Source organism: Pezoporus flaviventris, unplaced genomic scaffold (genome assembly GCF_033815535.1).
Source record: "Pezoporus flaviventris isolate CSIRO_AGI_PZ_B2104156 unplaced genomic scaffold, CSIRO_AGI_Pfla_v1 ptg000009l, whole genome shotgun sequence".
In the NCBI taxonomy this organism is placed as follows: Eukaryota; Metazoa; Chordata; class Aves; order Psittaciformes; family Psittacidae; genus Pezoporus; species Pezoporus flaviventris.
The window spans coordinates 1,152,723-1,167,078 of record NW_026892557.1 but is presented as its reverse complement, the minus strand read 5'-3'; the positions used below and the strand labels follow the sequence as shown (position 1 = coordinate 1,167,078).

General features: G+C 51.6%; 1 protein-coding gene across 2 annotated transcripts; it reads right to left on the bottom strand.

Moving 5' to 3' along the window:
- Nucleotides 1-123: 123 nt before the first annotated feature.
- SRM (spermidine synthase) lies at nt 124-12,539 on the bottom strand. 2 transcript variants are annotated; one of them, XR_009742825.1, is made up of 9 exons: nt 12,279-12,539; nt 11,995-12,115; nt 11,594-11,686; nt 10,274-10,427; nt 9,373-9,456; nt 8,905-9,050; nt 7,875-7,997; nt 7,065-7,321; nt 124-271 (listed from the first exon to the last, which is right to left on the bottom strand). XR_009742825.1 is itself a non-coding variant. In XM_061450101.1 (8 exons), exons 1-8 carry the CDS (start codon nt 12,452-12,454, stop codon nt 7,304-7,306), a joined length of 915 nt encoding a protein of 304 aa, XP_061306085.1. In that variant the 5' UTR covers nt 12,455-12,539; the 3' UTR covers nt 6,163-7,303. The 2 variants fall into 2 exon arrangements, 1 of the variants encoding a protein (XP_061306085.1); XM_061450101.1 differs by lacking the exon at nt 124-271 and having other exon boundaries at nt 6,163-7,321.
- Nucleotides 12,540-14,356: the final 1,817 nt, after the last annotated feature.

Genomic DNA, 14,356 nt, shown 5'->3' with positions numbered 1-14,356 from the left:
TGAATTGTGATCCTAATTTAGCACATGTAAAAACCCCACAGGGATGCAATTTGGCCAAAGGGATGCTGTGGCAGGACACAGAACAGAAGGCAGAAAAACCTGTTCCCCACTTCTACTGCTTACCAGCATTACAGCTCCTGGAAACAGCAGGATGAAGCTTCCCCTGCAAATAATGCAGCTCCTAATGCCAGTGAGACCACCCCGGATGCTCCTGAGGGAAAAGATGCCATCGCTTCCATGCACATTTGAAAAGAAACAGTGGATTCCCTCACTGAAAGATACAAAGAAGAAAACCTTTTCAGGGTCACACAGCCCTGTGGGGAAGGTGACAAGCTAGCCATTTCTGGAAACCAACCTTCCTCAAAATAACTTTGTAACCTCCTTGTTTCTCACCCCCTTGTGAGAGCTGCCCTCCGCTTCCAGGTGAACCATGAGCTGTTTCCTTCCAATCTGATATCCACAGCGGATCAGGATTGCTGTGCTAGCCCTTAGAATGGGTTCTGTCAAACACTTCCCAGCCAGTCTGGAGCTATGAGACAGAGCATGGTGGAGTCCCAGGCTCCAGCAAGCAGACAAACCATAGGCACTTGCCCAATGACCCACAGCCGATCTGCTCCAGGAGAGGTGCAAGTGGGAAGGTAGCAAATGGAGAAAGCACACTTGGTTGCTCAAGAGGAACACAGGGCAGGTACCTGTGAGTGTGAGATGTGCCTGGGCTGACAGGCAGGCAGGAGTCAACCCCATCCTGGTGGTGATGAGGCAGGAGTAAACCTCGTGAGTCTACTAGCCCAAAAGCTAGACAGACAGCAACACCAGCAGCTCAGCCAGGTCTTCATGCTGGGGGCCATCTGCTCTAACCAAACTGCTTGTTCTAATAAACACGGGTTTGTTTGCAGCTCTGCCTTCTGAATGGGCTGTTTCCTACAACGCTTCATTGAGCGAATGGGGTCACAAGTATGACAGTGCTCTTCTACTAAAAAAAGGGATGATGTGCTGATCAGCTCCTGGGGAGACCCACAGGGATGTAAACAGTGACCAGGCTGCAGTGACTGACCTGGGATTAAAGGGCAGTAATAAAATCACTGTTACCTCTTCGGGGGGTTGGCTTTGGAGGGTTTCTGCTCAGATATGTCAGCACCAGACCTGTGGCCCTGCTGCTGAGCATAGCACCGCCAAAACCTGCACTTGTAGCCTGGGCAAGGCTGGGCGTCCCTTCCCAGCTGGGAGGGAGGGAGGGGAATAAGAACACATCAAAGCACTTACACTCCACTGCCCACCAAAGGACCAGATCTCTAAATCCAGTCAGGTTCCCTCCAGGCTCTGCTACAGCATCCTTCAATATTAGATGCCTCTCTTCCGCATTCCTTCATCTTCTCTTGTGCCCTTCCCTTCTTCACATTCCCTCTGCTACTTCCCCTGCATTAGTCTGTCCTCCTTAAGCTCTGCCCCTCCATCCTCTTTGCAGAGACCCTGCTGGTTCTGCTACCACCACTGCTGATCCTCTCCACCACAGGCTATAGCATCATCTCGTTCTCCAGAGGAAGTACAACAACTCTGCGGTGATAAAACTGCTCCTTTTAGTAATTGGAAAGAATTCAGCATCTAGCACCAGGATTGTTCTTCGTTCCTGCTGTTCCTTGCTCCCTGTTGCATTGGCTGACCTTTAAGAAGGGCCCCAATTATTGTTTTTGCCAACACTTAAACACTTATCACTCTGTACAGGAAAAGCTGAAGGTCTTCCTTGGAGGAATAAACATTTCTGACAATTCTTTCCTTGATTTCCTCTTACCACTTCATCTCCCTCTGTTTTCTGACTCACCCTTTAGAAGTCTCTCTCCTGTCTGGAGTTGTACATGGTCTGAGTGGGTTTCTACCACTTTTCAGTGAGGGCAGATCTATCCAAAATCAGCATGCCCATGAGCATATCCATGGGAACCTGGTAAGGGTAGGGATGCTCCAGAAGAAAGTTCTGTGCACAGTAACTGGAAAAGGCCTGGCTATCCAAGGACTTTATCCCCCACTTAGTGTGGCTTCAGCAGAGGTGCAGAGTGGGTTCAGAAATACAGCAGAATATGCTTCCACAATCACATAAAACAACCTCCATCTTTTCTATGAGTAAAGGTGCACAAGCATCATGCACTGGGAGAGGTTTTAATCTTTCAAGAAAGAGGTCCCTGACCATTCCTCAGTGCATCTGTACAGCAGCAAAGACTGCGATACAAAGGCTAAGGCTATGTCTGGCACCAAATGCCACATTAAGGAATGAGGTAACTTTTCAACTGCTTTCCTCTATGGCCTGGTTATTTGCTGTCTTTTGCCCATTTGTTGCCTGGTTTGGGTTCAGATCACCACGAAGCACGTAGCAGAATTCCATCAGGCTTATAGAACAGTCTGGTTCCCAAAGGTGAAACACTCAGCTGCAGCTGAAGGAAGGGTTCAAATGCTCCTACTTTCCTGTCACTGGAACCCTTTCTCTTTGCCCTCAAGAGTCCCTAGTTTCAAAGGCCAATGCAATAAATACAGCAATAGTCAGTTGTGAGCCTTCCTGGAAGGGGAAACCAATTTGTTCATGGGCTTGAAATCACAGCTCATTTGTGAGGCCAGCATTCCCTCGCACCGCGCTCCCCGGGGGCCTCCGAGGAGCATGCAGGTGGCTGCTCCAGCCACGGCTTCGCATCGGCTCTCATCTGACAGCCCCGAGGAAGAGGCAGCGTGAGCGTGGGATGATGCTCATCTCTGCTGAGAGCTGCAGAGCAGGTGTGGGGGGGGAGGAGGAGGGGAGTACCGCAGGGATGCTGCTGCCAGAGCACGCACGACTACGAGCCTGTTACAGCTCCCTGGGGACGTGGAGCTGGGGGGAGCTGTGCTGCCTTCTCTGCCTGTCGAGCCCAGGAGGATGAAGGGAGGGTGAGCGTAACGCTTCAGTGGTGTGCTCAAAACCTGCTGCCATTTCAGAATGCAAAGTTAAACATTTCAGTTATGCCACCAAAAGTCTCCTTCAAAAGCGACTACTTGCTATGAAACACCTCTACTTCAAAAATGCCTCTGTTTTCCATGGAAAACGTTACGCCTGGCTCCACGCAGGAGGCATTGCAGGCTGTAAAGCAGGATCAGGACACCTGGGGTTACTGCCTACTGGCATATGACCTGACCTGTTAAACCACACTCGTCCTGTTGGTGGTAAGATTGGCTGGACAAGACTTAGATAGAAAGGGTTCTTTACCATTTGGATTTCCTGAGGGATCGCATGCACACTGTGCCTTGGAATTCAGTCAGCAAGAGCTCCCCAGGGACGTTAAGATGTGGGACCGCTCAGCTGGGAGAGCTTTAAACAGGAATTCATGCGCTCCGGACAGCATGGGGTTCTGGTTACTCCTCATTACAGCTGAAGGGGGATGAAACACATGCAGGGTCACCACATACATCATCTTGCCCCTCACCGCAGCACACAGCATCAGCTTCCCCGGAGATGCCGGCCCCACGCTGCTGCAGCAGCCGTTCAGTACCAAGGAGAGGGCAGCTCCCTCCTGCAGGGTCCTCAGCCCTCACCACGAGCACTGCAAACCCCACCAGCCACAGGCCTGCAGCTGGGATCCCAACATCTGTAACACCCCCCCCTCTCCTTCAGCTGCTTCACACATCACTGTGCTGCGATTGAGATTCCCTCGCTCCAATTCCCCACCTTTTGGTATTTGGAAAGCACTTAACTCCATCCTATACATAGCCAAGAAAGAGCATCACCTAAACTTCTCAGTGCTTAACTTGTTGAGAAGATACTTAACCATTTCCTCTGATACTCCTGCCAGACCTGAGCTGCTGTTTCACACTTGTCCACACTTTTACCTCTTCTTCCCCCACCATTTCATCATAGGAACTTTTCTCTCCCTGAACCTGGTGCCACTTGTTACTAATTTTTTGGCTGTTTGCTTCCTGAGGCTGCTGTTCCCATATGAAAGATAAATTGTCATTCTTATTTCAGCAGTCTCTTGCTCCAGCCAAGCTTCATCAATAATTCAACCAAGCCTCAATAACATTAGCTCTGGATGAATACGACACTCAGGCCAATTAACTGCCAGAAAGGGCTCGAGAGATACAGGCAAGAGATTTCTCTTCATTTTTTTAAGCTCCTTTCTGAACTTCTAAAAATTGAGTTAGTTCAATGAGCAAAGCCCAGAGCAGAGTCTGACAGAGCTCAAAAGGCGCCAAGAGGCTTAAGCAATAGATGTGCTAAAGCCCATCAGGCTCTGTTCCCTCGCTTGTCTCCACCTGCTCTGACTGGTATGACATTAAACGTTACTTGGGACACAGCCTATCCCTGCTCATATGCTCCTAGCTTAATAAGATGCTGGAACATGACTGCAGCATGTCTAGACAACAACATCACTGTGGATCTTTGCTTATGAACAGTGCTGCTTGACAAGCCTTGGGCAAAAGCCGGCTAAAACTCAAGGTCTTTTAGTGACCACCTGGAGACACCGCAGCGTTTGCTTTCGAATGTTCAGTGCTCAGGTCTACGTGAGGCCCCATTAGTTCTCTCCTGTTGGGCATCACCCGAATTGCCAGCCAGCCTCTTTTCAGTCCCCAGCATCCTTGGCCGCAGCATCCTGCACTGTAACAGCCTTGATGTATGTCTGTGGGAGGGATCATCAATCTGTGGACACAATTGCCTGACAGATGATTGACACACCAAAATCCATTCTAAACAGCATGTAGACCTTAAGTCACCCCTGTGCTGTGAGCTGCTCAGATGGAACTACCTGTAGATGGACAAACTCTTGCTCCCTCCTCCTGCTGCACTGTTACGAGTTCTTGATTCTGGCACTGATGTCTTTGAAAGTGCCTGTAAAGAACAGCAATTTGGAATAGCTTGGGAACTACACATAGGACCCTGTGGACAGAGGTTGTGTGACCTGGATGACAAACAGCCTTTCTTCCTGCTCTCATCACTGGCCATTGGCTGAACTTAGAAAGCTGGAGGCAGCTCAGTGAAAGAGGGAGTAATTAGCTGTGTGGAGATTAGTAACAGGTTTGAGGAAGCTCTTTCCCTCCTGGGCATTGCTGTACTCACCAAGAGTGGGTGGAAGGCTTGAACTTGTTACTAGTTGGCAGCTGCTCTAAGGCCTTCCTGGACTAACAGTCCTGGTCTTAATTCCCATTCCAGGAGAGAGAAAGTGCCAAAGGTAGTTTTCTATCAGGGATGAAGGGCTGAATGGGGTTCAGGTCCTCCAGCAATTTAAACAGGAGTGGCTAGAACCAGCCTCTGCTCTTTAAAAGAGCTGAGCAATGAAAATGCCTCAATAGCCCTAACTAATCAGTAGCTGTGGGAGAAAGGAGACAGGTACCCAGAGCATTGAGAGACAAAACAGTAGTCTCAACAAAAAGGAGACCCAGACTCAGCTCTACAGCTTACCAATACTCTGCAAACCCCTGTGACCACAAAGAAGCTGTACCAATGCCTGTACTAGAAGGGAGCATTGGAAAAGAAGTGTCAAATCTCCTCAGAAAGGGGAGAAAGCAGCAGGGTTGGTACTGACACCACAAAACTCCCTTGCTGTAGGCACACAGTGGCTGCACCACGTGTGCTGTTTGCATGGCCACAGATATGGTAAAGCTCAACCCCAACCTCTGCAAAAGCCTGCTCCTTCTATAGCTTTCTCCTACCAAGGGAAAAAGCCTCTCCCAGAAGGAGCTTTTTTGTCTACTCCTGATGCCACCTAGCGACTGTCCCCGGCCTGTTCAGCTTAAGCTCACCTTGGAGCCACCACACTTTTGCAGAGGAAAGGATGATGCGGCTGAGTGGGGCCAGTGATAGCCAGGGATTATGTGACGCTATCAGGGAGATAGGCAGCTAGAAAAGGGCTCGGAAAGCTGTTATACCAGAGGCAGCATTCGGGCTGGTGAACAGCTTGGACAGAAGGTACTGACTTCTGCAGCACAGAGGATGACAGAAGCTGGAGCTATTATGCAGTCAGGTTACAATCTAAAACATGCAACAGGATCACTCTTCAGAGCTTAGTTTTGTTTGTAACTCGCCATCCCTAGAGCCAAAGGAGAGAGCAAGTTAGAACAACTCCACAGCACCCCTGACAAGCACAACAGACTTTCAGGACCTCTAGTTCCACCCCACACTTCCCCAAAGAAGCACAGTGACCAACACTGATGTCACCTTAACCAGAGCCGAGTGTTTAATTGAGTGCAAGGGAGCGAGCACCGCAGTGGTTGTGCTGGGGAGATGCCCACTGCACAGTGGTGGTATGGAGCCTTATAAACAGAAGTAAAGAAGTGGAGGCAGATCCATCTCACGACAGAGTACAACGAAAAACAACTTGTGCATCTGGGGATTCTGGGGGCAGCATTAGAAATAATGAGGCCCCCTAAGGACTAGCAAATACCCAGGCTTGAGGCATCCCAGCATGACCGAGATGAGAGATTTGTCAGCACAACTGACTCCCCGGCATCAGTACTTAACAGCAGGCAATGGATCTAAGGTTTGGTTTTTATATAGATATATTTATATTTATATATATAAAGCGCCTATCACCATATTGATAAACATTCTTTGGAACCACTCGGAGGCAGAGGTAAGAACAGGAGTCAGCCTGCTCCTACCTCAGCAGTTCTGTTTCCAAAAAACAAGCCACAAGACTTTGCTGCCAGCCTGCCTGGCTGGTGTTTAATACTGCTACTCCATCAGGGTTGGAGGGAGACCTATTGTGAATGGCAACAGTTTGCACTGTGACTTCTCCAACTGTGCTGCAGAACAGTGCAGGTGTCGCAGAAGGGCAGTGGGACATGAAGGCTCAGACCCGTTACCAGTCAAAACGTCTCAGCAGCAGGGAGCTCCTATCAGGAGAGAGCAACAACTCTGGGCACAAAGCTCTCGCTCTCTGTGCTTAAGGCTGAGGCAGTGACCCTTCTGCACTCTTCCCAGGTTTCAGAAGATCACCAGACAGAAATAGGTGTCAGTTATAAATACATCATGTCAGTTGCAGGGGGTGGAGGTGGGATGGGGGTCACAGGGAGGGGAGAATTTAGAATGGAGAGAAAGGAAAAAGACATCTTACGTTTCCAGCACTGGAAAGAACAGTTTTGACCTCACGCATTAAGTCAGCGGACCTGTTCAATAGTCTTATCTGGCTTATGCACCATCATCTTTAACACATCATCAAAGGGAGTGTTGGCTGGCAAAGGGTTAAACAATCCCACACAGTGGAGAGCAAATCTGCAGTCTGCTGGGAAGGTCCCAACCACGTCACCGATGATCTCAGGGTCCAACTTGAAGGAAGGAAGCAGCTTCTCAGTCTCACACGTCACTCAGGGCCTGGAGACAGCCAAAGACAATAAAGCGTCAGGATGGACCCACTGCAGCTCTCCCGGTCCTTAACAGACACATGGCTCTGAAACACATTTGCCTTCATCCCTCTAAGGAGGCTTTTTTTCCTGGAACCTGCAGTTGCAAACCAGTTAGATGACGGAATGACTGTCCTGCAAGGCAGCAGGCTGAACTACACTACAGCATCCTTTCCCTACCCTCTGGTTTGTGCCAGAAACCCCAACCACGTTTTATCTGCCTTTTGGAGCTTTCCAGTGGGAACCAGTAGTTCTGCAATTTACATTTGGTAGGTGAAGTAGGAGTGATCTGCCATCAAGGCATGGGACATGAACCCAAAGAACAGTTCCAAACTGAACTCCAGTCTTCCCACACTGACTCATACTCAGCTATGTCATACAAAATGCTAAATGCTGCCCTGCTCTGACTTGCCCACTGAAGCCTTTAGGGTTGCAGGAAGTCCTCAGTCCTGTGTGCTCCTAATCCTGCTGAGAGAAGTTGTACCTCATCCTTGAGGGAGGAACAGCAGCACAGCCTTGCTTACCTTCCGTGCAAACTCCGGCAGAATGAAAGCTGCCCGATGGATGTCAGAGTTGTAGTATTTCAGACTCCTCTCCTCTACTTGTTGCTGTGAGAGCTGCTGCACAGGCTCCCGGAAATTCGTGTTCTGCAGAAGAGAAGTCAGGCAGCTCTGGAGTGTTTGGGCAGCGAGCAAAAGGCTGTGTGACAGGCACTGGGTTCATGGCAGAGAACCAAGAGGATGTGCAGCAGAACAGATGACTTTCTCTTCTAGTATGAGGTCAAAGGTTCTGCACAGCTCCAGTCCCCAGGGCTGGGTTTACACTCTTGTACCCCTTGTGACTAGCCCTTATTCACAGATGTCAACACATGAGGTCAGACTGCATGGGCCAGATGAAGCTATCAGATTGTGCCTCAGCATCTAAGCAGCAAGGCTTTTGCTCTTCAGAGCAAACTCCATGTCTGTGTTAAGTCAGGCACAGTGCATGCTGCCAGCGCCCCTGATAAATCACACACACTGGTGTAGGGAGGCAGGAGCACTGCTCCTGTGACAGCTGCATTAGAGACTTGCTGTAATGCAGCAGACTGGGAAGAGAGCAGACCTCAGTGGTGTGACACGGAGGTACCACCCCACATCCTAACAACGACTCACTTGGATCTCTGCATGAGATTACTAGTTGCAAGCCAATCCTTATCAAGCAGGTGCTGCTTTGTAACAGCCAGCATCAATAAGCCATAGCATTAACAGGCTCTGGAAACTGGCAATGGCTTCCTCCCTTCCAAGTTTGTTGTACTAGAGAGAAAATAATGTCCTTTTCTAAGGCAACCAGTTACAATACTGGTAAGTACTGGTTAGTTCTGCGCTTCATTCAGCACTGAGCAAGCTGCATTGCTGCTCTGGGGCCCTGGGCTGGCAGAACCAGGACCCAGCATGACTCTAGAGGCCTCAGCTGGGAGAACTCAGAGCTGCAGCTCAAGCTCTGTAAGGCACAGCCTGAGGCAGGCTGTGTGCTTCCAGGGAGTGGAAAAGGGCACTTGAGGTGCCTGGAACTCACCGGGTTTTTGCTGCAGAGCATGAAGCCAATCTGCCCGCTGGGATACGTGGGGATGGTGCAATAGGCGTATTCCACCACAGGGAACAGAGACTTGCAGAACTGACGCATCTCCTTAATGAGATCCAGGTGCAGCCACTGGCACTCACCTACAGGGAGAAGGGAAGATGGGATGTGAGGTGAGAGCTGCCCCTCTTTTCTGCACAGGTCTGGGCCAGGTTAGCAGCGGTCCCAAGTCCAAACCTGCTCTACTGTGCACAGCTCATGTGGTTTCAAAGCAAGATAACACCCTTACACCAGACTTACTAAGTGCAGTCCAGCAGTTAATGAGCTGATGCATCCAGATCAAAACGCTCCTGTACCTGGGAGCTAAAATGGACCTCACTGCCTATGTAATGTCTCCCCAAGAAGAGTCCCCTTTGCATCTCTGTGCAATGATCTGGCATCAGCCTCTGCCAGAGACATCCTCACCTTGGCAGCAAAGAATCCCATCTTCTCGCAGGGCTGTCTTCATCAGCTGGTAGTAGGATTCTTTGAATAAGCTTTCTGCAGGACCTGGGAGACGAGTGAGTGAAGAGGTATGCTGAGAGAGACACTAACACAGTGGGCTCCTGAGAGTTTGCTCAGTGCCTACAGGGACTGCACTGGAAAAGGAGAATTTCAAATGGCTTTTCAGTGATCACAAGCATTGGAGATAATCTGGAAGCAAAGAGTTTTGCCCGGGTGAACCCCAGCCTGCACCTAGCATGGCAAATCCATCAGCATTTTAGCTTTGCTCAATAGCAAGCCCAGGACCTTTATCAAAGACAGTCTTAGCTCCTGCCTCTTGCTTCAGTGAGCTCTTTTTAAACTGAGCTCCTGCTCCAAACTGCCTTTTAGAGACGCCTCTTCCTGTGTTGACTATAGCAACAGTAAAGGTGACTCAGGTGCTCATTGTCAGGCCCCTAAAATGAGGTGCTGTAACTACACTTGGTCCTTCTCTACCTTAGTTTCCCCCCTTCAGAAATACAGCAATCTCACTGCAGCCATCTTTAGGTTAGGTACAGACAGCAACAGCACACAAGCTACTGCTTCATTAGTGGGCACATGTGCAAAGCTGTCCCTCTCCATGAGACTCCTGGATTAACTCTTTGCCAGAAGCAATAGCTGCTGGAGTTAAATTTTGAGGAAAGAAATGGGACAGCCGGCTTGAAGCCTTGCTAATAGAGTTTTCTGGTCTTCACCCTTCCCTTTCTCTATCAAAAGAGCTGACCCAGTGAGAATCTTTTCACTCAAAAGGAGCCTGGGCAGGCTGGCATTGCTTCCAAGAGGTAGGTAGAGGAGAAAAGGAGGAGTGTGGAAAGCAGTGCCCTTTTATGGCCAGAATTCTTACCCATGGGGTCAGATGAGTCCGTGATAATCACATCAAAGGCTTCTTGATTTTGTTTCATGAACTCAAAACCGTCTCCCACGTGCAAGGTCAGCTTTGCGCTGGAATACCCCACTGCCATCCCTGGGAGGTACTTCTTGGATACCTGGATCACATCCTGGAATACAGAGAGCACAAGGGGGTCAGCAGAGGGTACAAGGAGCTACTTCTCAGGCTACTGTGCAGCTGCAGCTGCAAGAGGAGCACAATGAGTCATTTCCTTCTATGCCTTCAGCACAAACCTGACTCGCTAGCAAGATCCTCAAGAGCTGTCAGCATCTTCAGCCAACAAGCTGCGCTCAGCCCTTTCCTATGGCCTCAGGGTTCAGTGACACTGTTGGTCTGTCCTTGCCAAACTCAACAAGAAGAACTTGGAGCTTCAAAAGCTCCCCGAGGAACTGTGAGAATACGATTACAGATCTGACATTACAGCTCCTTTTCCCTGCAGACATCACTTGCAGAGGTGATCTCAGCTCAAGACTTTTCTTTTATTCTTCTTAAACCATTCCTGCAGGTTTCTAGATGCAAGGTGAGAGTTATCCCCACCTCTGCTCTACGGTCACTGCATCACCCCCTTCGTTCTAAAACTGTTAAGAGCCACTGCCAGAGGCCCAGCAATTGCACTGAACATGACCAGCTTCTCGCAGCTGGCAAAGACATAAAAATACGCTGGTGTCAGGCAGTGCTGGTTCAAACCCAGGCACATATGCCTATTAGCATGGCAGACAGAGTGCACAGTCTCATAGAGCAGCGCTTCCCATTCTTAATACAGCCCTGCTTTGAGGAAAGAGCAAAACTATCTTAGAAAGTAAAGCATCAAAACAAACTGACCTAGAGGGGATGAGTCCATGTATTACAGAAACCAATCCCCCCCACTTCTTTCCTGCTTTCAGTCACAGGAGACTGCTTAACAAAGCAACCATCCTCTTCTGGCAGGAGCAGTGCTCTGCTCTGCACTGGCAGAAAGGGAAAAGCAGCAGCTTCACAGAGCCAGACTTCTCCTTCCCCAGATCTCGTGCCTGGCCCACGCTGGCCTGGAAAGCCCTCGTGTGTCAAAGAAGTCCCATGAAAGAGGCAGCCAGCTGCCACGTAGATGATTCGTGAGGCAAAGAGGTGGCGCTGTCAGTGTCACGCCAGCATCGCAAGGCAGCAAACGCACGCTGCTGACAAGGGGCAGCAGGTGAAGCAGCAGCTCCGGGGATGCTGTGAAGCGGAGCTGCTTCCTGCTGGGCAGCCCACCCGTCCCAGCGAAGCCCCCGGGCACCTCCTCGCAGCCCAACGCACCTCATCGATCTCGCACTGCACCACGGACTCCACGGTCGGGTGTTTCACCACCTCTCGCAGCACTCCCCCGTCGCCGCCACCGATGATCAGCACCTGGGAGAGAAGAGGGCAGAGAACCGGCCATCAGCGGGATGAGCTCACGGGGGAACTTTCACAGCGTGGCCTAAAAAAGCACGGCCTAAACCCAGCAGCCCTGTGGGCTCGTCCCGCCCCGGCGCTCGGAGATGGATGTGCTGCGGGGCCCACGCGGGCTGCCTGCAGCGTGGGAGCGCCAGAAGCCACGGCCCCAGCCAGCCTCTGGCAGCGGCAACCCTGAAAGGGCCGGTCCGGAGGACGGGAGCCGCTGTGCGGGTCGGGCCCCGGCCGGGGAGAGCCCGCAGAGAGGGCCGGGGACGACTCACCTTGCGGGGGTCGGGGTGGCTGCAGAGGGGCAGGTTGGCGATCATTTCCTGGTAGGAGAACTCGTCCCGCTCCGTGCACTGGATCACCCCGTCCAGGACCAGGACGTTGCCGTAGGTGGTGCTGAGCAGAGCGGGGAAGCGGCGTTGGAGCCGGCCCGCGGGCCGCGCTCCCCCGCCCCCTCCCAACGCCGCCAAGGCCCCACCGCATGGCGCTGGGCGCCGCGCTCCCACCCGCTCCCCGCACACCACCGCCTGCCCGGGCCGCGCTCCCGGCCTCACCGCACCTGCGGAAGACGAGGATCTCCTGGTAGCGGGAGCGCTGGTGGTGCAGGAGCTCCTCCACCTGCAGCGACATGGCCTGCCCCGGCCACAGCCGGCACGTCTCACGGAACCAGCCCTCGCGGATCAGCGCCGCCGCTCCGAGCTCCGTCATCCCGCACCGCCCGCCGCGCTCCGTCATCCCCGCACCGGCCACCTGCGCCTCTCCGCCGCCACCCGCCTGACCCCGCCGGCGCGGGAGCCGAGCGCGGGGGCCCACGCGCCGCCCCGCCACGCCCCGCCCCGCAGCGCGCGCGCCGCCGCGCCACTATTGGCTCAAACCGGCGGTGACGCGCCGGCGCGCCCGGGGACACGTGGGGCGGCGCGTCCGGAACGGAGCCGCCTCCGCTCCGGCGGTGAAAGGGCGCGTCCGGTCCGGCCCGCCCTCACCCGCAACCGGTACCGGCACCTGGAGGCAGGGCCCGGGCGGGCGGAGGAGAAGGCGCTGCCCCACCGCGGGAACGCGAGTGACTCCCGTCAATAAAGAGTCCGCTTCGGCCGTTTCGAACGCCGATGTTGTACAAGCGGGCTCCTGCCCAGCGCTCGGAAGCGTTACAAAACGTGGTGCGTGCTGCAACGGGCAGGCTTTGGGGTGGTACACCGAGGTTACACCACGAGTGGTTCTTACCAGGTTATAGGAGGATTGCCCTCAGCTACTGCAGCGCAGTTCTAGGATGGGGGGCTTCTAACGCTACAACTTCATCACATTCATAGCTGTAACCAGGTGAATAAAGCATGTGATTTGCTGGTCACCTCCATTAAAGGTGGCCATAAACCTGTGGCCCTAAACCACGTAAGAGAAACCAGCAGAAGACTACAATGAAGATCACCCTTGAAGTGTCCACCTTGCATGGAATTTTAAGTAGGACACTTAGAGAAACTACAGAATTTTTAATCTCTCAGCAGATAATGGGCCGATTTGGTAAGGCTTAAATTGTTCAAGTTACAGAGCTATGGTAAGTGCTAAAGCTGACGAGTACTGGCAGCCCCAGCAAACGCATTTACACACAATCGCTATTTAACTGCCTCTTTTCAAAACCATTCTCCAATACTCAGCCAGGCAAGCAGATTTTATGGGCAGAAAGAGACTCTGTTCTACCATTACAGCATGGCTCAGTCGGCTCTGTTCACACTAAGATACCCTCCTCTGTTCCTTCTGCTCCCTGCTCCACAGACATATGGGAAAAGATAGAAAACAAACAAAATCCCAAACCTCCTCCCAGGCTTTGTTAAATAAAGCCCGCAGGTTAGGAATGGAGAAGGAAGATTTTATCTCTACCCAACAGTCAAGAGAAGTAAGTTCTATCATTGCCAAAACGGGAGTGTGAAACAGAAAATCCTTAGAAAAGGAAATCAGAGTAAAGGCAAAGCCTTTGGGAAAGGGAGCAAGGTCTGTTGGTCAGTGCCATGACCAGTAATCCCACGAGCAGATCTGTCACTGATTTCATGTGGCTTCAAGCAAAGTCACATCAGCCCTTCCCTTCCACTCCCGCCTGTTAAACTGTAATGTTGCTTACCTCTTGCACAGCAGCACTACCAGCCTTCAGCTGTCAGCATTTACATTAAGCTCCGTCATCCATCCATCCATCCCATTGTGGGCTGATACGCTTTCTACAAAGTCTTCGGGATAACTCACTGCAGGTATTTAAAACTTCGAAGTGTTAGCAGAATCACAGAATCAAGTAGGTTGGAAAAGCCCTTTAAGCTCATCCAGTCCAACCATTCCCCAGCACTGCCAAGGCCACCACTAACCCATGGCACTGAGGGCCTCATCTATATGTTTTCGAACACTTCCAGGGATGGTGATTCCACCACTGCCCTGAGCAGCCTGTTCCAGTGCCTGACCACCCTTTGGGGAAGGAACTGTTCCCAATATCCAGTATAGTACAGGTTGTGCTCAATTGCAGCAAGGAACCCCACTGGCTTTCCCCAAACCAATATTTCACTCTGTGTTTCTGCCTTCTACCTAACGCTATTGCTTTCACCCTGCAACTCACTGGTCTCTGATCCCTAACTCTTTATTTTTCTCCTTAAAATAAACCCT